This window comes from Mustelus asterias, unplaced genomic scaffold (assembly GCF_964213995.1).
Source record: "Mustelus asterias unplaced genomic scaffold, sMusAst1.hap1.1 HAP1_SCAFFOLD_35, whole genome shotgun sequence".
In the NCBI taxonomy this organism is placed as follows: domain Eukaryota; kingdom Metazoa; phylum Chordata; class Chondrichthyes; order Carcharhiniformes; family Triakidae; genus Mustelus; species Mustelus asterias.
The window spans coordinates 874946-898870 of NW_027590117.1; the positions used below are offsets into that span (position 1 = coordinate 874946).

Here is a 23925-nt window from a genome sequence, read left to right on the forward strand (position 1 = left end):
ACTATGGTAACTCCGAATAAAGAACTTTTCAAGCTTGGGTAATAAGGTTATGTCCTAATTTATAAATTTGAACTAAACCATAAATCAGCCTCTTCAAAGGTTGCAATCCAATAATTCTTAATCCCTCATAAAGTATTCCCCTCATGCCTTCCATTTTCCTGGTTACACAGCTTTGCATTCTTTCTATCAGCTGTATATCTTTTTGAAAGTGTGGGTTCCAAACTGTGGATGCAGACTCCAGATGTGGGCATTCCAGCTGCTAAAAGAGTTCCAGATCTTGGGATTGAACTGCACTTTACTCCTCACTCCCTTGATTCCCTGAGAAACCAACATTTGTCTATCTCAGCCTTAACTGTCATAGACTGTCATAACCTGCAGTGTAGATGGAGGCCATTTGGTCCATTGAATCTGCACTGACTCTCTGACAGAGCATCCCACCCAGAACCTATCACGGTAACCCCACATATTCTGCTAATCCCCCGAACCAATATATTTGGAACACTAACAGGCAGTTTAGCATGGTCAATCCACCTAACATTTGGAGAATGGGAGGAATCGCAAACATGGGGAGGACGTGCAAACATTATACAGGCAATCAGCCAAGGTGGAATTGAACCCGGTTCCCTGGTGCTTTGAGGCAGCAATGCTAACCACTGTGCCACCACTAGTGTATTCAACAATGGAGCATGTCAAAGGATCACAACCCAATGAGTGCAGAAATGTATTCTCATGTCAGTGTGAAATGATCTGATCCTTTCACTGAGCCAGCTTCCGCAATCTCCCAATGTCCACAAAATCAAACCCCTTCAGAATCTTGTATGTTTTAATGTTTTGCCTCTCATGCTTCTAAATCACAGAGAATACAGACCCAGTTTACGAAGGGTCACATCATATGAAACCCTTTCACCCCCGGGGACCAATTTACTGACCCTTCATTAGTAATTGAAGCAGAATGAGAAAACCCTTTCCTGCAGCGAGTAGTTCAGCTCTGGGATGCATTGTCTGACAATCTGTATCTTCATCTGATCAAATAGAATTCAGCTTGTGAACAAGATCATCATTTCAACCAGTTCTGGGTTAAATCAGGCACAGCTCTGATTGGCTGCAGCCCCCTGAATCTGGGGAGCAGACACTGTGAGCATTGCTGGCCTCAGAGGCTTTTACAGTTACTGAGCTGGGAAACTCCAACTAATCCCTGAGAATCCACAGCACAGAGCGAGAGGAGAGGAAACCCTGTCCTGGGAGCTGTCAATCTGAGACACAGTTTGACCCTGTGAATGTGCAGATGTGAACCTGCTCCTTCCATTCCCAAACTGTTCTAATGTGGAATACAGAACGCCCAATAATGACCAACTTGTTGCAATGTGTTTGAATGAACATGATGTGATATCACCGAAGCAGCATTTTGAAATATTCATTCAATGTATTCTGATGAAATGTATTTTTATGCTCTGTGTGCATTCTTATGCCATTGCATAAGAATCTTCCTCTGACATGAGACCGTGTTTTGCCTTTGTGCCTTGATGCTGCTTTAAAAAAACATGTTCATGTTATGAATTTTCTCATCGAACCACAGGAAGACTTGTAGAAAAATAACAGCACAGAAGGAAGCCATTGAACCTATCCTGCCATGCCAGTCCAAGGACACAGTAAGAAGTCTCACAACACCAGGTTAAAGTCCAACAGGTTTATTTGGCAGCAAAGCCACTAGCTTTCAGAGCGTTTGCTGCTCCTTCATCAGGTGAGTGGGAGTTCTATTCACGAACAGGGCATATAAAGACACAAATTCAGTTTACAAAATAATAAGGACACCCAGGTGTCCTTTCCAAGCCCATCTCCCTGCACCCAGCCCGGAGCCATGCAGCTGAATGCATGCTGGAGATCCAAATACTGAATGCCAAAGATTTGCGAGCCTTCTTTGAGTCAGTGGCTGCCCTGTCGCAGCGGAGTAAACATTTCAAATCACACCCACTGCGAGCAGGGTTCGAACCTGCGCGTGGAAACCCTATTGGATTTCCTCAACGCCTTAACCACTCGGCCATCGCAGCTGCTTACTTGCTGTTGTGATGTAACCGACTTAGCAACATTCACAGACCTTTATCAGGCACCGGAATGATGCAGAGCACAGCGTGTGAGCTGAAATTTGTTTGTCTCCTTTTAATTTGTATCTTTGTCTCTGATCCAGAACTCATTCACTAGTTCAGAGACTTGTTGTTCTTTTTCAGTAACCTTTCATTCAAATCAAGTTGAACCCGAATTCTGCATCCGAAAAATAAAACGAAAACATTAAGTCCACTTTATTTCATTGCAGTCAAATGTTGCGTTTAAACCACAAGAGGGCGCTGATAATATCCAATACACATTACCAATGCGATGGCTGGGTACCGAACCCGGGTTAACTGCTTGGAAAGCAGTTAGGCTCACCACTATACCACCATCGCTCGTTCTCCTCACGTAGCTGTTATTTTCATTAGTTATAATTACAAAACTACCTTAGCTTCTGATTTCAGCAGACAGAAGGTATGTCCTTGGGACATTTTTTTTACCTGAACTTGGCTTGTCTCGTTTTTCTGGACAGTTTTAGCCACCTTTTTGCTATTGTTTCTGACTGATAACTCTGATTAGATTTGCGGCCTGTTCTTTCATTTGAACAAAGTGTCCACTGAACGGGAATTGAAGCTGGATTTTATGTCAGAAACACATGGATGATGAGAATATTTGGTGATTTTGTTTTTAGAAGTGTTCTGTTCTGACCAGAGATAGCTAATTAAACAAGTCAACACTCTGAAGGTCAGGTACTGACCCTTGGTCAAATGCTCGCACAGTCACCACAACACCACCTGGCTCTGTCACCCCCTCTGTATTTATAGAACGAAGCAATGAAGTGGCAGAGAAATCACAGCTGAGAGAATTCTCTCACTGAAAATTCGTTTATTCGGTCAGAGACTTGTTTTTCTATTCCAATATTTTTCATCAAAAAAGAATTATGGCCGAGCAAAAAATGAAAAAGGTATCTACATTTTATTTCATTCCTGTCAAATGTTGCGTTCGCTCTGTTTTTGTCCACTCAGTTTAAAACACAAGAGGCCGCGGAGAAGGTTCAAAATAAATGACCAATGCATTGGCCAGGAATCAAACCTGGGTCATCTACTTGGAAGGCAGTTATGCTCACCAGTATACCACCATCGCTCACTCTGCTTAAACAACTGTTATTTTCATTAGTTATAATTACGGAACTTCCTGAGTTGCTGATTTCATCAAACACCAGATGTGTCCACAGCACAGTTTGTAAACTGAACTTGGCTTGTCTCGTTTTTCTGGACAGTTTAGGCCACCTTTCGTTTTACAATTGTTTCTGACTGCGAACTCATTGATTAGTTTTGAGGCCTTTTCTTTCATTTGAACAACGTTTCAGCTGAAAGCAAATTGAATGTGGATTTTACATTAGAAACACAGCGATGATGAGAATTTTTAGTGAATTTTATTTTAGGAGTGCCCACTTACTATTCTGACCTGCGATAGATAATTAAATGAATTACCACTGTGATGGCCAGGAACTGACCCTTGGTCAAATGCTCACACAGTCACCACCATCACTCACCTGGTTCTGCCACCCCCTCAGAAAGAAAGTCCAGCTCTGACACTGAATCTAGATACCTTCAGGCCCAATTGGAGGATGGTCAGAAACTGTCTGCCACTGTCAGAAACTCCATTATCAGCGAGTGGGGGATGATTATTTAACTGGCTGTCACTGGTTGTTGAGGTTGTGATTTACTGTTACCTGTCAGTGCAAGAGAAACAAATAAAACAGGAAAATTGAGAGACTCCGAGAGCAGATAATTTGTCCTTCGCCCTAAAGAAACACAATGATGTCTGCAATCGCTATAATAACTGAAAAAACAGATATAATTGGCTGTTGCCGCGAATCTGGTTAACAAATATGGCCGTACACCACATGGACTGCAGCGGTTCCAGAGGGCAGTTCACCACCACCTTCCCAAGGGCAATTAGGGATGGGCAATAAATGCTGACCCAGACAGCGACACTCACATTCCATGAATGAATTCAAAGGCAATCTGCAGGGAGCGGGCTTCAGAGTGTTTAACAGTTACTGAGGTGACAAACTATAACGAACCCCCTGGAACCCGGAGCAAAGGCCGGAAGGAGGAGAAATTCCGGCCTGGGACCTTACATTTGGTGAAAGTTTTGTCCTGTGAATGTGTAGATGTGAATATTGTGTAAGAGAGAGTGTATGAAAGGAGCGGGCGGGTCAGACTAATCCAACTGTGTTTGTGTGTCTGTTCTGATCATGAGATCTCCGAGTCTCTCTTGTGTAAAATAAAACAATTTTCCAATCAGAGATTCCCTTAATACCCCTGCTGAGCCCCAAAGTTAGATTTCAAGGCAATTGTTTCGCTAAATTGAAGAATTCAGTGGAAAATTCGAGAACATGTCAGCTATCGCGTGTGAGAGCGCGATCAGTGCAGCAGTAAAATGGGTTTCAGTGGAAAATGGAATCCTCAGTTCGAGTGAAACCTTTTCAACAGCAAACATTCGTGTGTCAGAGACATGAAGGATGTGAGCTGGATCTCTGGAGAGGCGGAATTTCATTGGAATGGGAGAGTCTGTGAGGAGAGAGAAATGATGTGGAGATGCCGGCGTTGGACTGGGGTAAACACAGTAAGAAGTTTAACAACACCAGGTTAAATTCCAACAGGTTTATTTGGTAGCAAAAGCCACACAAGCTTTCAGAGCTCCAAGCCCCTTCTTCAGGTGAGTGGGAATTCTGTTCACAAACAGGGCATATAAACACACAAACTCAATTTACATGAATAATGGTTGGAATGCGAATACTTACAACTAATCAAGTCTTTAAGAAACAAAACAATGTGAGTGGAGAGAGCATCAAGACAGGCTAAAAAGATGTGTATTGTCTCCAGACAAGACAGCCAGTGAAACTCTGTGGGGGTTACAAATAGTGTGACATGAACCCAATATCCCGGTTGAGGCCGTCCGCGTGTGTGCGGAACTTGGCTATCAGTTTCTGCTCAGCGACTCTGCGCCGTCGTGTGTCGCGAAGGCCGCCTTGGAGAACGCTTACCCGAATATCAGAGGCCGAATGCCCGTGACCGCTGAAGTGCTCCCCAACAGGAAGAGAACAGTCTTGCCTGGCGATTGTCGAGCGGTGTTCATTCATCCGTTGTCGCAGCGTCTGCATAGTTTCCCCAATGTACCATGCCGCGGGACATCCTTTCTTGCAGCGTATCAGGTAGACAACGTTGGCCGAGTTGCAAGTGTAAGTACCGTGTACCTGGTGGATGGTGTTCTCACGTGAGATGATGGCATCTGTGTCGATGATCCGGCACGTCTTGCAGAGGTTGCTGTGGCAGGGTTGTGTGGTGTCATGGTCAGTGTTCTCCTGAAGGCTGGGTAGTTTGCTGCGGACAATGGTCTGTTTGAGGTTGTGCGGTTGTTTGAAGGCAAGAAGTGGGGGTGTGGGGATGGCCTTGGCGAGATGTTCGTCTTCATCAATGACATGTTGAAGGCTCCGGAGGGGATGCCGTAGCTTCTCCGCTCCGGGGAAGTACTGGACAACGAAGGGTACTCTGTCCACTGTGTCCCGTGTTTGTCTTCTGAGGAGGTCGGTGCGGTTTTTCGCTGTGGCACGTTGGAACTGTTGATTAATGAGTCGAGCGCCATATCCTGTTCTTATGAGGGCATCTTTCAGCGTCTGGAGGTGTCTGTTGCGATCCTTCTCATCCGAGCAGATCCTGTGTATACGGAGGGTTTCTCCATAGGGGATGGCTTCTTTAACGTGTTTAGGGTGGAAGCTGGAGAAGTGGAGCATCGTGAGGTTATTCGTGGTACTTGCAGTACAGTGAGGTGCTGAGGTGACCGTCCTTAATGGAGATGCGTGTGTCCAAGAATGCAACCGATTCCGGAGAGTAGTCTATGGTGAGTCTGATGGTGGGATGGAACTTGTTGATGTCATCATAGAGTTGTTTCAGTGATTGTTCACCATGAGTCCAAAGGAAGAAAATGTCATCGATGTATCTAGTGTATAGCATCGGTTGAAGGTCCCGTGCGGTGAAGAAGTCTTGTTCGAACCTGTGCATGAAGATGTTGGCATATTGAGATGCGAATTTGGTCCCCATGGCTGTTCCGTGTGTCTGGATGAAGAACTGGTTGTTGAAGGTGAAGATATTGTGGTCCAGGATGAAGCGGGTGAGATGTAAAATTGCATCTGGAAACTGGCAGTTGTTGGCGCTGAGCACTGAGGCCGTTGCAGCAATGCCATCGTCATGGGGGATGCTGGTGTAGAGTGCCGAGACATCCATTGTGACGAGGAGCACTCCTGGTTCAACTGCTCCATGTGTGCCGAGTTTCTGTGGGAAGTCCGTCGTGTCGCGACAAAAGCTGGGGGTTCTTTGTACAATGGGTTTCAGGATGCCCTCGACATAGCCGGAGAGGTTCTCGCACAGGGTCCCATTGCCCGATACGATGGGACGGCCGGGTGTGTTTGCCTTGTGTATCTTCGGGAGGCAGTAGAGATCTCCAACGCGGGGAGTACGTGGGATGAGAGCACGGAGCGTGTTCTGAAGGTCCGGATCAAAGGTCTTGATCAGAGTGTTGAGTTGCCGGGTGTGTTCTTTGGTCGGATCTGCAGGTAACTGTCTGTAGTGTTCCTCGTTGTTTCGTTGTCGGTACACTTCTTTGCAGTAATCCGTTCCGTTCAGTATGACGATGGCCCCTTCTTTGTCTGCTGGTTTGATGACAATTTTGCGGTTGGTCTTGAGAGCGTGGATGGCGTTACGTTGTGCTTGGCTGATGTTCGGGGCTGTCTTGTGAGTGCGGCTGATGAATTTGGTGCTGACGCACCTCCTGACGGCTGAGGAGAGGTCACGGGCATTCGGCCTCTGATATTCGGGTAAGCGTTCTCCAAGGCGGCCTTCGCGACACACGACGGCGCAGAGTCGCTGAGCAGAAACTGATAGCCAAGTTCCGCACACACGAGGACGGCCTCAACCGGTATATTGGGTTCATGGCACACTATTTGTAACCCCCACAAAGTTTCACTGGCTGTCTTGTCTGGAGACAATACACATCTTTTTAGCCTGTCTTGATGCTCTCTCCACTCACATTGTTTTGTTTCTTAAAGACTTGATTAGTTGTAAGTATTCGCATTCCAACCATTATTCATGTAAATTGAGTTTGTGTCTTTATATGCTCTGTTTGTGAACAGAATTCCCACTCACCTGAAGAAGGGGCTTGCAACTCCGAAAGCTTGTGTGGCTTTTGCTACCAAATAAACCTGTTGGACTTTAACCTGGTGTTGTTAAACTTCTTACTGTCTTTATTGCCATACAGTGCGAAGCACAGAGGCACAGCATTAAAACAAGAACAGCAACAGCATCAGACAATACAAAGATAGAAATCACACTATATTTCTGACAAGTTTTCCAAAAGTCACTACGTTTTCAGCATTCACCATCAAAATCTGGTAAAGCATTTGAAATATCAACAACTCTATGTGGGGAAAACAAATTGTGAATATCGTCGCATGAACCAAATTTCTGTACTTTATACTGATGCCCACCCAAAATACAGTAGCTGCGAATAACTATCTTTTGAAGCTTGGGTAATAAGGCCATGTATCAATTTATAATATTGAACTAAACGATAAATCAGCCTTCTCTCAACATTGCAATTCAAGAATCCTTAATCCTTCATCAGGTATTCCCCTCATGCCTTCCATTTTCCTGGTTACATATCATTGCACCCTCTCTATCAGCTGAATATCTCTTTGAAAGTGTGGGTTCCAAAGTATGGGTGCAGTCTCCAGATGTGGGCATACCAGCTGCTTATAGAGTTTCAGATCTTGGGTTCAACTCCAGTTTACTCCTCACTCCCTTGGTTCCTTAAGAAACCAAAATTTGTCTAACTCAGCCTTAACTGCAATAGAATCCCTCCAGTGCAGTTGGAGGCCATTTGGCCCATTGAGTCTGCACCGACTCTCTGAGACACCATCCCACGCAGAACCTGTCTCAGTAACCCCACATATTTATCCTGCTAATCCCCTGAACTGATACATTTGGGAAACAATGGGTACCATGCGGTACCTTAACAAGGTACCGCAAGGTAGGTTGTTGCATGAGTTTAAATCTCATGGGATCTAGGGTGAGGTATCTTAATGAATACAAAATTGGCTTCTTGACAGAAGCCAGAGGGCTTGTAGAGGGTTGTTTTTTAAACTGGAGTCCAGTGACCAGCGGTGTGCCTCAGGGATCAGTGCTGGGTCCCCTGTTATTTGTCATTTATATTAATGATTTGGATGAGAATATAGGAGGAATGGTTAGTAAGTGCAGATGACACCAAGATTGGCGGCATAGTGGACAGTGAGGAAAGTTATCTCCAATTGTAAAGGGATCTTGATCAATTGGGCCAGTGGGCTGATGAATGGCAGATGGAGTTTAATGTAGACAAATGCAAGGTGACGCATTTTGGTAGATTGAACCAGGGCAGACTTACCAAGTTCATGGCAGAGCATTGGGGAGAGATGCAGAACAAAGAGATCGAGGGGTACATGTTCATAGCTCCTTGAAAGTGGAGTCACAGGTGGACAGAGTGGTGAAGAAGGCATTTGGCATGCTTGGTTTCATCGGTCAGAACATTGAATACAGGAGTTGGGACGTCTTGTTGAAGTCGTACAAGATATTGGTAAGGCCACACTTGGAATACTGTGTACAGTTCTAGTCACTATTATAGAAAGGATATTATTAAACTAGAAAGCATGCAGAAAAGATTTACTAGGATGCTACCGGGACTTGATGGTTTGAGTTTTAAGGCGAGGCTGGATAGACTGGGAATTTTTTCTCTGGACGTAGGAGGCTGAGGGGTGACCTTATAGAGATCTATAAAATAATGAGGGGGACAGATCAGCGAGATCTTTTCCCAAAGGTTCGGGAGTCGAATGCGAGAGGGCACAGGTTTAAGGTGAGAGGGGAGAGATACAAAAGTGTCCAGAGGGACAATTGTTTTACACAGAGGGTGGTGAGTGTCTGGAACAAGCTGCCAGAGGTAGTAGTAGAGGTGGGTACAATTTTGTCTTTTAAAATGCATTTCGACAGTTACATGGGTAAGATGGGTATAGAGGGATATGGGCCAAACGCAGGGATGTGGGCCAAATGCAGGCAATTGGGATTCGCTTCGTTGTTTAAAAAAAAAGGGCGGCATGGACAAGTTGGACCGAAGGACCTGTTTCCATGGCGTAAACCTCTCTGACTCGGAACCCATTCGGCCTATCTTGTCCATGCCAGCCCGAGGCCACCCTTTCCAAACTCACCTTCCTGCACCCGGCCCGGAGCCATGCAGCTGAAAGCATCATGGCGATCGAAATACTTCACACCAAAAAATCGGTAGGTTTTTTGGTTATCTGAAATAGCGGAAGTAAACACTTCACAATCATAACCGCTGCGAGCAGGGCTCAAACCTGCGCGGGGAAACACCATTAGATTTCAAGTCCAACACCTTAACCACTCGGCCATCACAGCTGCGCATTTCTCTAAATAATGTAACCTCAGTAATGTTCATATTAACTTCTATCAAGTACCGGGATTGTGCAGAGCACAGTGTGTGAGCTGAAATGTGTTCCTCTGCCGTTACTTTGTATCTTTGTCTCGAACGGAGAACTCATTTGATGTCAGAGATTTGTTTTCCTATTTCAATATTTTTTCATGAGAAACGAATTACGTCCGAATAGAAAAAAATAAAAACTGATACGTCTATTTTAATTCACTATTGTCAAATGTTGCGTTCGCCCTGTTTTTGTCCACTCGGTTTAAAACAATATTCGCGGTAAAGGTTCTAAAATAGACTATGAATGCGATGGCCGGGAATCGAACCCGGGTCAACTGCTGGGAAGGCAGCTATGCTCACCACTCTACCACCATCGCTCACTCTGCTGAAATAATCGTTATTTTAATCAGTTGTAATTACGGAACTACCTGAGTTGCTGATTTCATCACGCACCAGGTGTGTCCATGGCACAGTTTGGAAACTGAACTTGGCTTGTCTCGTTTTTCTGGACAGTTCAATTTATCTTTTTACTGTTGTTTCTGACTGAGAACTCATTGTTTAATTTTGAGGCCTGTTCTTTCATTTAAACAACTGAAAGCAAACTGAAGCTTGATTTTCCATTTGAAATCTTTAGTGAATTTTATTTTAGGAGTGCCCACCTACTGTTGTGACATGCGATAGCTAATTAAATAAATCACCACTGTGATGGTCAGGAACTGACGTTTGTTCAAATGCTCGCCCAGTCACCACTCAACCACCATCGTTCACCTGACTGTGCCACTCCCTCAGTGAGAAAGTCCAGCTCTGACAATGAATCTGGTTCCCTCCAGGCCCAATCGGAGGATGGTCAGAAACTGTCTGTCGCTGTTAGAAACTCCATTATCAGCGAGTGGGGGATTATTATTTCACTGGCTGTCACTGGGTGTTGAGGTTGTGATTTATTGTTACCTGTCAGTGCAGGAGAAACAAATGAAACAGGAAATCTAGAGACTCCAAGAGCAGATAATTTGTATTTCATCGTAAACAAACACAGTGATGTCAGCAATCACTGTAATAACTGGGGGGGGGGGGGGCAGATATGATTGGCTCTGGCCGCTGAATCTGGTTAACAGATATGGCCGTACACCACATGGACTGCAGCGGTTCCAGAAGGCAGCTCACCACCACCTTCCCAAGGGCAATTAGGGATGGGCAATAAATGCTGACCCAGACAGCGACACTCACATTCCATGAATGAATTCAAAGACAATCTGTGGGGAGCGGGCTTCAGAGTGTTTAACAGTTACTGAGGTGAAAAACTAACTAACCACCTGGGATCCGGAGCAAAGGCCGGAAGGAGGAGAAATTCCGTCCAGGGACCTTACAGTTGGTGAAAGTTTTGTCCTGTGAATGTGTAGATGTGAATATTGTGTAAGAGAGAGTGTATGAAAGGAGCGGGCGGGTCAGACGAATGCAACTGTGTTTGTGTGTCTGTTCTGATCATGAGATCTCCGAGTCTCTCTTGTGTAAATAAAACAACTTTTCAATCAAAGATTCCCGCTAAACCCGCTGCTGAGCCCCAAAGTTAGATTTCAAGGCAAATGGTTCGCTAAATTCAAGATTTCAGTGGAAAAGTAGAGAACATGTCAGCTATCGGGTGTGAGAGCGCGATCAGTGCAGCAGTAAAACGGGTTTCAGTCGAAAATGGAGTCCTCAATTCGAGTGAAACCTTTTCAACAGCAAACATTCGTATGTCAGAGACATGAAGGATGTGAGCTGGATCTCTGGAGAGGCGGAATTTCATTGCAAGGGGAGAGTTTGTGAGGAGAGAGAGACACAGAGAGTCTGGAGGAGCCGGGAGCTGACAGCAGCTTGTCTCTGCTCCGTCCGCTCTCTGCCTTTAAGTTGCTCTGTGCCGCCACCACTGGCTTCATTTCGGATCCAGTTCTGACTGTCACACAGATTTTCCACACATTCCCGGATATGACTGAAACTGCAGCCGCCGAAACGGCTCCTCCAGCCGCTCTCGCTCAAGTGAAGTCTCCCAAGAAGAAGAAGGCGGCTCCCCGACCTGCGGCAACCGGTCCCAAGTTGGGGGAGCAGATCCTCACGGTTGTGGCGGGATGCAGCGATCGCAATGGGATGTCCCTGGCCGCGATAAAGAAAGCTTTGGCTGGCAGCGGAGTGGATGTGGGGAAGCGCGTCTCCCAGATCAGGTTAACTATCAAGAGGAAGGTGGAGACAGGGTCTCTGGTGCAGACAAAGGGACAGGGCGCCTCCGGCTCCTTCAAACTCGCTCAGAAGGAAAGCCCGGGGAAAATGGGAAAGAAGGTGAAGAAACCAACAGCCAAGAAGTCTTTAGTGAAGAAAACAGCGTCCAAGAAGGTGACAACAAAGAAAGCAGCAGCCAAGAAACCCGCAGCCAAGAAACCCGCAGCAAAGAAAACTCCAGTGAAGAAATCAACAGTGAAGAAAACAAGCAGCAAGAAGGCGGCAACTCCAAAAAAGGCGGTGAAGAAAGCAGCCCTGAAGAAAAAGACTCCTGTGAAGAAGGTGACGGGCGGAAAGTCTGTCAAAAAAGTGACTAAATCGAAGGCCAAACCCAAAGTGAAAGCAGCAAAAGCGAAGAAAGCGTCAGGAAAGAAGTGAAACAACCCGAGCAAATTGTAAACCTCTGAACCCAAAGGCTCTTCTCAGAGCCACCCACATCTCTCAGGAAAGAGCTGATCCCGCAAGAAAATGATTCCTGCCCCGCGGCCCGGCTCATTCTCAATAGAGATCATTTCAAATTCGGAAGAAAGCAAAACACAACAGAGGCTGAATTTCATTTGAATTTGACATTTGTTCAATCGCCACTTTCTCTCATAATAAAGATTCAGTGTGAGACAGTAACACTGGCGGCTAAATACCGCATTCCCGCCACATTTTTAACCGAATCCCTGCAGTGCAGAGGGAGGCCAATCGTCCCATCGAGTCTGCACCGACCTCAATCCCACCCAGTCCGGATCCCCATCACCGTATTTATTGACCCGACACTCCGGTGCAATTTTGCATGGCCAATCGACCTGGCACGCACTTTGGTGTGCGGGAGGAAACCGGAGAAAGCCCAAGGAGAATGTGCAAACTCCACACAGACAGTGATCTCAGCCGGGAATCGAACCCAGATGCCTGGCGCTGTGAGACGGCAATTCTTAGCCAAAAATCAATGTCAGGAGTGGGATTTGAACCCACGCCTCCAGAGGAAACTGCGACCTGAACGCAGCACCTTAGACCGCTCGGCCATCCTGACTCCCTTAATTGTCACACAGGAGATTGCCCCAAACAGCTTCAATAAAGTGTTTGCAAACAGCGAGAAGCAGATGTGTGTGAGGATGTTCCTGAGGAAGATTCTTGCGATAGAATCGACTGTGTTTAGGTCGGAATATTACTGACTGGGAATTATTACGGGATTACGCCTGTCTTGATGCTCTCTCCACTCACGTTGTTTTGTTTCTTAACATGACACCACACAACCCTGCCACAGCAATCTCTGCAAGACGTGCCGGATCATCGACACGGATGCCATCATCTCACGTGAGAACACCATCCACCAGGTACACGGTACATACTCTTGCAACTCGGCCAACGTTGTCTACCTGTTACGCTGCAAGAAAGGATGTCCCGAGGAATGGTACATTGGGGAAACTGCAGACGCTGCGACAACGGATGAATGAACACCGCTCGACAATCACCAGGCAAGACTGTTCTCTTCCTGTTGGGGAGCACTTCAGCGGTCACGGGCATTCGGCCTCTGATATTCGGGTAAGCGTTCTCCAAGGTGGCCTTCGCGACACACGACGGCGCAGAGTCACTGAGCAGAAACTGATAGCCAAGTTCCGCACACACGGGGACGGCCTCAACCGGGATATTGGGTTCATGTCACACTATTTGTAACCCCCACAGAGTTTCACTGGCTGTCTTGTCTGGAGACAATACACATCTTTTTAGCCTGTCTTGATGCTCTCTCCACTCACATTGTTTTGTTTCTTAAAGACTTGATTAGTTGTAAGTATTCGCATTCCAACCATTATTCATGTAAATTGAGTTTGTGTCTTTATATGCTCTGTTTGTGAACAGAATTCCCACTCACCTGAAGAAGGGGCTTGGAGCTCCGAAAGCTTGTGTGGCTTTTGCTACCAAATAAACCTGTTGGACTTTAACCTGGTGTTCTTAAACTTCTTACAATTATTACGGGACCAGGTTTAAAAACACAAAAGGACAAAGTCACGACCCGAAACGTTAACTCTGTCTCTCTCTCTCTCTTCACAAAAGCTGCCGGAGCTGCTGATTATTTGCAGCATTTTCTGTTTTGATTCCACATTTCAAAGCTCCGGGTTTGTGGAAACTCTTGAGTGTGAAGGGCGGCTCTGGAAGTATTTGAGTGGGGAGCTGTGTTTCGCTTCCATTGTTCATAAACGGGTTGAAATTGGCGGTGCAGAAACTGGAGGTGGAGCTGAAAGATCAGGGGCCGTTCTGTGTGTGTGTGTCAGTCCGGCTCTCTCCTCCCTCCCGCTCTGTGTTTAATCTTCACTCTGTCTCCTCCCCTCTCTGCTCTCACTCCGCCTTTCTCAGTCAGGTCGGGGCGGGCTGTATAAAAGGAGCCTGAAAGATTTCCTCTCATATTGTGCAGAGATCTAAGTGAAGAATCATTATGTCTGGCAGAGGGAAAGGGGGCAAAGGACTGGGTAAAGGCGGCGCAAAGCGGCACCGCAAAGTGCTTCGTGATAATATCCAGGGCATCACCAAGCCAGCAATCCGCCGCCTCGCTCGCCGTGCCGGTGTCAAGCGGATCTCGGGTTTGATCTACGAGGAGACTCGCGGGGTGCTGAAGGTTTTCCTGGAGAAGGTAATCAGGGATGCGGTCACCTACACTGAACACGCCAAGCGCAAGACGGTCACTGCCATGGATGTGGTGTACGCTCTGAAACGCCAGGGCCGCACTCTCTATGGATTCGGCGGCTGAACAACTCGACCCTTTCTACCGAACACGCAACAAAGGCTCTTTTAAGAGCCAAGAACCGCTTCACAGAGAGAGCAGTGACAAGGGGACGGGGGCTGGGACAGGCTGTTCAGTGTTTGAGATGCATGTTTGTTTTGTTTAGGTTAGTGTGGGAATCACCGAATTTAACATTTCATTTGGAGCAGCGATGCGGATTGTTTTTGAAGTTTTTAAGTGGATTGTCGAAGCAGCACCCAGTTGACATGTGCCCTCAGTGAAAAGCCACATCACTCCTGTTTAATTACTCAATGTTTGCATAGAGTTTATAAAAGCTTTCTCTGGAATAGCGGAGTTTAGTAGCAGCAGCCGGTGAATCGTTCACTGGAACCAGTCTCAGTTCTGATGCTATTTGCCCCCAGACGGTTGTTTCCTGCACTGAAACTGACGCTTTGTGAAACTGATCAGTTTCCGCTCAGTCATTCACAAACCCGCAATTCCCGCAGTTTGAGCCGCTCCAACCCCAGCCTGCTTCTGATTGGCCATCCTCTCCACATTCACAGCTCTGAACCAATCGCAGAGCATCGAATGTGAACATTGAGCCAATCATTGGCTTCAACTGTCAACCAGCAGAAATTTTGAATTGGGGGAAATGCCGCCAATTTCAGCGCGGGAAAGGGAATTGAGACAAATTCTTAACTTATTAAAAATAGATTCTCAATTAATATTCTGCTGTAAGATTATTTTACAAAGAGGTTTCATTTGTGAACATTTGTCCGCCACGGGCGGCAAACGGCTCTATTCAGTCATGTCAAACGGGACAAATATGAAGTCACTCTGTAACAAACAACAGACTCAACCCCTTTCACACCGGCTTGAGGGAGACACAGAGAAGCAACAGATTTCTGATCCTTTCCCCCGAAAACGGCAGCGAATGTTACAAGCGACAGGGGAGGGGGAATCTGAATGGGCTGGAGAGGAAAGGGACAGGGATCGAGTGGAACAGCGGGAGATTCTGGGAATGAACAGCCCAGAGAGCGGGAAAAGGGTCTAAAGCACTAAGTGGAGGGAGATGGACTTCAAATCTTCAATGTTTCTGGGAATTATCTTATTAAGGACGGAATGAAGACTTATTTTATACAAACGGTTATTTCCTGCACAGAAAACGGCGGAATTTCTGAAAGGGGCGGTTAAGAAAACAACTGAACCAATCAGAACCTGAGTTACAGACATTAATTCCCTGGTCAGAGTTTGATTGAAACTTCCTGGGCCAATTCCCGCTGGGGGCGGTCCCTCACAGAGTTTAAAATGGCGGAAGCTTGGCAGACTCTGTATTAATAGTTTGCGCCTCAGAGATTGTGCTGAATCCGCTCAGAAAATGGCCAGGACCAAGCAGACAGCGCGCAAATCGACCGGAGGGAAAGTTCCTCGCAAACAGCTGGCTACCAAAGCGGCCCGGAAGAGCGCTCCAGCCACGGGCGGAGTGAAGAAGCCTCATCGCTACAGACCCGGCACTGTGGCTCTGAGGGAGATCCGCCGCTACCAGAAATCCACCGAGCTGCTGATCCGCAAAGTGCCCTTCCAGCGCCTGGTGCGAGAGATCGCTCAGGACTTCAAGACAGACCTGCGCTTCCAGAGCTCGGCCGTCATGGCCCTGCAGGAGGCCAGCGAGGCTTACCTGGTGGGGCTCTTTGAGGACACCAACCTGTGCGCCATCCACGCCAAGCGAGTCACCATCATGCCTAAAGACATCCAGCTGGCCCGCCGCATCCGCGGGGAACGCGCCGAAACCCCGGCCTCAGCACCAAGTACAACAACGGCTCTTTTAAGAGCCACCAAATCGACAAATGAAAGAGCTGCGATCTCCTGTTAACGATTCCCGTGTTTGAATTCCCAGGACAGAATATTCCCAGGACTCCAATACTGAAAACTCTCAATGTTACAATTAACCCTCCGTGGCATTGAGGTCATTCATATCTCCAATCCTTTGATAGTTAGAGTAAAAACCATGCCGTTAACAATTCTACCACAATTTAATTTTATAGTTTTATTAAACCTGCGATCATTTCAGTTTCCGAGCAATAATTCCGCAAATCCACTTTCTCCGCACGTGTTTCGAGTCGCAGCGAGTGTTGAAAATTGCGTCAATTGAGTTCAGAATATGAAGCATGTCTCAAACAGTAACCCACTCACACCGATATAGCCATTGCAGGAACGCTTGCACATTCGCATAGACAAACATTAACACTTTTCCAGATACAATGACTGGCTCTGAAAACCGATGGGCTGCAGATGAATGTCCTCGCAGATTATCACATTTTAAAGCAATTATATTGGAAATAGGATCATTTAAGTTCACTGGGATGGTTTCCCCGATAAACAGCAGCAACTTGCATTAAAATACTGTCTGTGTCAACAGTACGGATTGATAGAACAAAGCGGGAAACCGCTGTGCTGTGAATAGCAGTGCAGAAACTGACCGATAGACACCAGGTCGCCCTTTTTCAGATAAAGTGAGTGGCTCTGAAAAGAGCCTTTGGGTTATCAGATTAAAGAATGGTCGCTTCACTTGCTCTTCGCGGACCCAGCGCTGCTTTTCTTGGGCAGCAGCACGGCCTGGATATTAGGCAGCACCCCGCCCTGAGCGATGGTCACTCCTCCCAGCAGCTTATTGAGCTCCTCGTCGTTGCGGACGGCCAGCTGCAGGTGTCTGGGGATGATGCGGGTCTTCTTGTTGTCCCGGGCCGCGTTCCCGGCCAGCTCCAGGATTTCAGCGGTCAGATACTCGAGCACGGCAGCCAGATAGACCGGGGCTCCGGCACCCACACGCTCAGCATAGTTGCCCTTTCTCAGGAGCCTGTGAACACGGCCCACCGGGAACTGCAGTCCAGCCCGGGAGGAGCGAGACTTGGCCTTGGCCCGAGCTTTCCCGCCGCTCTTTCCTCTTCCAGACATTTGCACAATCTCACAAACACTTTCACAAAGAATCAGCAATTTCTCCAGCATTGACTGTTCTTATAAACTGACAGCTCCTCTGGTTGGCCGCTGCTCTATTCACCTCATTTGCCTATATTCTTCACCAATCAGCTCACTGGAAACAGAAGAGGGCGGGATTTCCCCACAACAACCGGTAGAAGCAGAAAATTTGTCCATTTCCAAAAGCCCGCCAATTTCATTGTGGGAAAGGAGCGAATTCAAATCAATGTCGCCCTCAGTCAGAGATTTCAAATCCCTTCTATTGATTTGCTTTTATTCAGCTCTTCCCGTCACCAATCGCAGGCGCGGCTTTAACATTTTCTTTCAATGTGCTTCATTCTCCTATCGCTTTCTAACTGTCCCGGGCGGGAATCAATCCCTGTTTACAGCATTCCCAGAAGGAAAACACTCCGTTTAGTCTTCAATCAGAACCCAGTGTCCTTCACTGAAAACAGGGAGCCTGCGCGTTTCCCACGCTTCCTGGGGTGGCTGCTTCCTGTCGTGCCTGTGAGCCGGTGTTAAGTCTGTGGGATCAAGGGTGTAGCTGTATCCTGTTTCCGCTTTGGTTGGTGTGTGGGTGGAGGATTTGTTGCCATGGTCACAGTTCCTGCGTCGGCAGTCGGGTCTGAGCGGTCGGGAGTACCGGGTCGCTGTCAGGCTGCGGTTTGAGTTTGGAGGGTGTTCACACCACACTCTGGCATGGACGGGTTGAAGGCCGGTTGGTGGATGGGGTCTCGCGTCACCGCTGGGTCCACGTGTTCGGGTTCTCCGGGTCACTGCCAGGACAGGGTCTTCCTTCCGAGGTCAGAGGATCCCTAGTCTTGCAAATAAATTTAAAAGAGCAGTTTTAGTAATTTTATAAATCTCAGTACATAATCATAATGAACATCCACAAAGGAACCCCAGTGATACAAACATTGTCAATGTGTGACTGCAGTCCTTAGTGTCTGTGTACGAGATGCATGATCAGTGGCGGTAGGCGCTATGACAATTCAATGACATTCAGATAGAACTGAAACCCTGCACTGCTCCATGAATGGGATAACCGGATGGAGCAGAGACATTTGTCATGTTCATATTTCCATTCATTGCTCCCGTGTGATTATCCAGAAAGTAATTAAAACCAAACAGTCTCTGTTTAAAATGTGTCCATCCTCGTTCTCACCTGGTGCCTGCAAGAGCTGCGCTTTGTCTAACTCCTCACATCCTGACTGTCTGTCTCTGCTTCCAATCTTCACTGTCCAATAACAACAAACCAAGGGAGACTGGAACTAGAGTAATTACCGTATGGAAGGAGGCCATTCGCCACATCCAGTCCATGCTGGTTCTCCGTGGAGCAATCCAGTCAGTCCCATTCTCCTGCTCTATCCCCATAGCCGAACAATTTTATTTCCCTCAAATGTCCATCCAAATTCCTCTTCGAAATAATTCATCGTCTCGGCTTCCAACCTCAGTGACAGCAACTTCCAGGTTGTTACTGTCTGCATGAGAATTTCTTCCACACATCCCCCCAGTGTCTCTTTCAAAACCTTCAACTTGTGCCCCCTAGTCCTTATACGATCAGTGAATGGAATCAGCTTTTCGTTGTCTACCTGAACCACACCAGCCATAATCCTGTCCACCTCTATTAGATCTCTCTCTCAATCTGCTTTGCTCCAAAAAGATCAACCCCAGCTTCTGCAACCTAACTTTGTGGCTAAAATCTCTCATTGCTGAAACCATTCTGGTCAATCTCCTCTGCACTCGCTGAACCACCGTCACATGTTTCCTCAAGTGTGCTGAGCAGAACTGGACTCAATGCTTCAGCTGTGATCCAATCAGAGTTTTCTAAAGGCTCAGCATAACTTGCATGATTCTGTACTCAATGCCTGTGTCCTCATGGAGAGGGTCACTCATGTGGACGAGGAGGGTTTGAACTAAACTGGCAGGGGATGGGCACCATTGTATAGAAGTGGAAAAGAGGAATATCTAGAGAAAGAAAAAAAATCACCGGCTCCAACGCACGCCTCCCTGATGAGCTCAATGCATTCTGTGCCTGCTCTGAGCAAGAGGTCAGCGAGAGCACGCCCTCCACCCTGGAAGCCGGAGATGAATCTGTATCTGAGGTCACCATTGCAAATGTCAGAGCAGCTTTCTCAGAGGTCAACCCAAGGGAAGTGACTGCCTCGGATGGGGTACCCGGACGAGCACTCAGTTCCTGCATGGATCAGCTGGCGGGGGCATTCGCAGACATCTTCAACCTCTTTTTACAACAATCTCAGGTCCCTACCTGCTTCAAGATGACGACCATCATCCCAGTACCAAAGAAAAGCTAAGCAGCGTGCCTCAATGACCATTATCCAGTGGCTCAGACATCCATCATTAGGAAGTGCATCGAAGGATTAGACATGGCACAAATCAATTCCAGCCTCCCAGACTATCTGGATCCACTACAGTTCGCCTGCCAGCGCAACAGTACACAGCAGACGCCATCTCCCTGCCCCTGCACTCAGCCCTGGAACACCTAGATAACAAAGACACTTACAGCAGACTTCTATTTATTGACTGCAGCTCAGCCTTCAACACCATTATTCCACAAAACTCATCTCCAAACTCCGTGGCCTGGACCTCGGCTTCTCTCTCTACGACTGGGTACTGAACTTCCTAACCCACAGACCACAATCAGAAAGGATAAGCAACAACACCTCCTCCACTATCATCCTCAACACTGGTGCCCCACAAGGCTGTGTTCTCAGCCCCCTACTATACTCCTGATACGCCTGTGACTGTGTGGCCAAATTCCCCTCCAATTCGATTTTCAAGTTTGCTGACGACACCACCGTAGTGTGCCGGATCGCAAACAATCATGAGAGAGTTCAGGAACGAGATAGAGAATCTGGTGAACTGGTGCAGCAACAATAATCTGTCCCCCAATGTCAACAAAATGAAGGAGCTTGTCATCTACTTCAGGAAGCATAAGAGAGAACATGCCCCTGTCTACATTAACGGGGACGAAGTAGAAATGGTCAAGAGCTTCATGTTTTTAGGTGTCCAGATCACCAACAACCTGTCCTGGTCCCCCACATGCCGACACTATAGTTAAGAAAGCCCCACCAACGCCTCTACTTTCTCCGAAGACTAAAGAAATTTAGCACATCAGCTACGACTCTCACCAACTGTTACTGATGCACCATAGAAAGCATTATTTCTGGTTGTATCACAGCTTGGTTTGGCTCCTGCTCTGCCCAAGACTGCAAGAAGCTACAAAATGTTGTGAATGTAGCCCAATCCATCACGCAAACCAGCCTCCCATCCATTGACTCTGTATACACTTCCTGCTGCCAGCCAGCAGATTTCAGGACCCCACTCACCCCGGACATTATCTCTTCCACCTTCTTCTTTTGGGAAAAGTAGTGCATGTCAGAAGAATTCTTCAAGTGAGAACCATTAGAGTGTGGAATTCACACACTGTCTGTCCATCTCTGTTACTGTATGAGAATGTGGAGTTAACTCATTCCTGCTATCTGTCAATCTGTACATGAGAGCACGATTCACTCTGTCAGTCTCTGTTACTGTACCTCAGGGTGGAACTACAGTGAATTTCTTCCTGTCAGTTTATTTGAGGATGGATTAATTCTCTGATATATCACCCTGTATTCATGCAAGTGAATGTGGAATTAAATTGATTCGCCAGTCTCTGTTCCTGTGTTTCAGTTTGCAATTACCTCTCTTGGGGCATCTTGACAAGTACACGAATGAGATGGGAATCGAGGGACATGGTCCCCGGAAGCGTAGGGGGTTTTAGCTAAATCGGGCAGCATGGTCGGTGCGGACTTGGAGGGCTGAAGGGCCTGTTCCTGTGCTGTACTTTGCCTTGTTCTCTGTCCTACCCTGAGGGTTGATTTGCTCAGTTGGCTGGACAGCTGGACAGTGATGCAGAGTAACCCCAACAGCGTGGGTTCATATTCCTGTACCAGCTGAGGATATTCATGAAAGGAAAGAGCAGCCTATGATCATCTGGGACTGTGCTGAATTTAGCCATTACCTTTCTGTCCATCTTTGTTAGCGTATGTGAATATAGAATTAATTCTGTATCTGTTATTCTCTATTACTGTGTGTGAATGGGGCACTAACACTGTTCATCTCTGATTTGCACATGAAGCTGGAATTAACTCTTCTCTATTCTTTATCCTTTACTGCAGTGTGGCATTAACACTCTGTCAATCTCTATCGCTGTGTGTAGATGTGGAATTGACTCAATCAATTGATAATAATGTCTGTGTCAGTGTCTGTTCGTGTATGGAAGTGGGTCACTGTCAGCTTAGCAAACTGCAGTGAGTGCAGGCTGATTCCTGAGATGAAGGAGTTCTCTTATGAGGAAAAATTAAACAAGATCTAGCCAATTTTCAGTGGAGAAGAATGAGCGAGGATTGTACAAAAACATATAAGATTCTCAAGGGCTTGACAGTGTAGATGCTGAGTGGGATGTTGCAATGTGTCGGGGGAAACTGGAACTAGAGGCACAGTTTAAAGATAAAGCATCTCCAATTTAAGATGGAGATTAGGAGGAATTACTTATTTTAAGGGAACCTTAATTTTTGTCATTGAATAGATTCAATCTTGAGTTAGACAGATTTGTGAGCGACAAGAGAATCAAGGGTTATGGGGACAGGCACTGAAGTGGAGTGGAGGCCACAATCAGATCAGCCATGATCTTACTGAATGGCAGAACAGGCCTGATGGGCTGAATGGCCTTCTCCTGCTCCTTTTTCTTATGTTCTGATAGTGTGTGTGGGACTAACTCTTTTTCTCAGTCTCTGTTACAGTTTTCAGTGTGGAATTAACTCAGTCTGATACTGCATATCAATGTGGAATTGATTCTCTGTCCAACACTTATTGTATGTGAGTGTGCAATGTTTCTTTAACTGTACAAGACACAGTTAATGATCTTTGATCAGAAGTGTTTTGACCCTACTGCTCTCAAATTTACTCAGAATTAAACCCATCCATTTCTACACACCAAAGTCACCCAAACAAAAACATACCTTCACAGAAACTGAGGGGCCGAATTCCAAAACCAACATCCAGCTTGATTCAAAATCGCTCTTAATTTGTCTATTTCAGGCCTCAGTTTTCTGAGCAACAGTTGCAATAATTCACAGGTGAAATCATGTGGACGCTGGACATCTGAAACAGGGTGAAAATTCTGGAATACACAACAGGTCAGGCAGCATCTGTAGAGAGAGAAACGGGGTTCATGTTTCAGCTCACTGACAACAGCCTGCAATAAACTACTTGCTGATATCTGCTCGTGGCGGTCACAGTTCCCACGTGAGGAGGTAATGGTGTCGTGGTATTGTCACTGGACGAGTGACCTAGAGGTCCAGTGCAATTCAATGGGACCTGATTATCACCTCAGCACAGTGTGCAATTTGAGCTCAATTAAAATCTGGAATTAAAGGTCTAATGATGGCCATGCTGTAAATACCCATTTGGTTCACTGATACCCCTTTAGGAAAGGAAATCCACCCACATTACCTGTTCTGGCCGACCTGTGACTCCAGACCCACAGTATGTTTTTGACTGTTTAATGCCCTCCGAAATGGCCGAACAAGCCACTCAGTTCAAAGGTAATTAGTGCAATAAATGCTGGCCAAGCCAGCGACGCACACATCACATGAATGAAAGCAATTCTCTGCGCCCCAGAAAGCGCTCTATCCAACACACTGACTTGCCCAGGCACTGAGAGTGGGCATGCTACCCAGGGGCAGCCGCAGGGCAATCGGTGCTGGAACTTTCCCCACTGCCACTTGTCTCCCGTTCCACCAAGCTGCCTGTGTCCTTTTGAAGTTTCCCACTTTCCTCCTCACAGTTGTCAATGCCTCCAAGTTTGGTGGCGTGTGGAAATGTTGAGCTTGTGTCCTGTACACCAAGGTGTGTGTCATTAATATATTAAGAAGCTTAACAACACCAGGTTAAAGTCCAACAGGTTTATTTGGTAGCAACAGCCACACAAGCTTGTGGTGTTGTGAAACTTCTTACTGTGTTTACCCCAGTCCAACGCCGGCATCTCCACATCATTAATATATATCAGGAAGAGCAGGGCTCCTAAGACGAGCCCTGGGAACTCCACTGGAAACCTCCCTCCAGTCTGAAAAGCAACCATTAACCACTGCTCTCTGTTTCCTCTCACTCGCACTATTCCATATGGGGCGGTGAGGATGGCCTCGCTGCACCATCCGCTTCAATGGTGCCACTCCCCTGGATCCCTCGCCGGACGCAAGCTCCTCCGCCTCGGCCTCTGACTCGATATTACTACGGCTGCGCGTGACCCCACTGAACTTCCGGGATCCGCTCCGCGCAGACATCCGGTATCCGAGGGCGCGGCCTAACGGCACCTGCGCCGTGCGGACCATTCTGAATGAGATAGACCATATTCC

General features: G+C 46.9%; 5 protein-coding genes and 3 non-coding genes across 8 annotated transcripts in view; 4 read left to right on the forward strand and 4 right to left on the reverse strand.

Moving 5' to 3' along the window:
* The window catches only part of LOC144482316 (uncharacterized), a 233002-nt gene extending 215517 nt beyond the window's left edge, over positions 1-17485 (reverse strand). Inside the window, exon 1 of the mRNA XM_078201489.1 lies at positions 17115-17485. Coding sequence (XP_078057615.1) covers positions 17115-17485 — 371 coding nt within the window. The remainder of the gene's footprint in view (positions 1-17114) is intronic.
* The window catches only part of LOC144482317 (uncharacterized), a 474174-nt gene that overhangs the window by 159586 nt on the left and 290663 nt on the right, over positions 1-23925 (forward strand). The window contains exon 2 of the mRNA XM_078201490.1: positions 15560-15592. Coding sequence (XP_078057616.1) covers positions 15560-15592 — 33 coding nt within the window. The remainder of the gene's footprint in view (positions 1-15559; positions 15593-23925) is intronic.
* trnas-uga (transfer RNA serine (anticodon UGA)) lies at positions 9470-9551 on the reverse strand. The gene has a single exon. It is a non-coding gene; the product is annotated as a tRNA-Ser (tRNA).
* trnag-ucc (transfer RNA glycine (anticodon UCC)) lies at positions 9882-9953 on the reverse strand. The gene has a single exon. It is a non-coding gene; the product is annotated as a tRNA-Gly (tRNA).
* Positions 11539-12986, forward strand: LOC144482203 (uncharacterized). Its single transcript, XM_078201408.1, has 2 exons — positions 11539-12135; positions 12864-12986. The coding sequence occupies exons 1-2, from the start codon at positions 11539-11541 to the stop codon at positions 12984-12986; spliced, it is 720 nt and encodes a 239-aa protein (XP_078057534.1).
* Positions 12762-12844, reverse strand: trnal-cag (transfer RNA leucine (anticodon CAG)). Its single transcript has one exon. It is a non-coding gene; the product is annotated as a tRNA-Leu (tRNA).
* LOC144482349 (histone H4-like) lies at positions 14246-14557 on the forward strand. Its single transcript, XM_078201512.1, has one exon. The coding sequence runs from the start codon at positions 14246-14248 to the stop codon at positions 14555-14557; it is 312 nt and encodes a 103-aa protein (XP_078057638.1).
* LOC144482204 (histone H3-like) lies at positions 15909-16403 on the forward strand. Its single transcript, XM_078201409.1, has one exon. It carries the CDS (start codon positions 15909-15911, stop codon positions 16401-16403), a length of 495 nt encoding a protein of 164 aa, XP_078057535.1.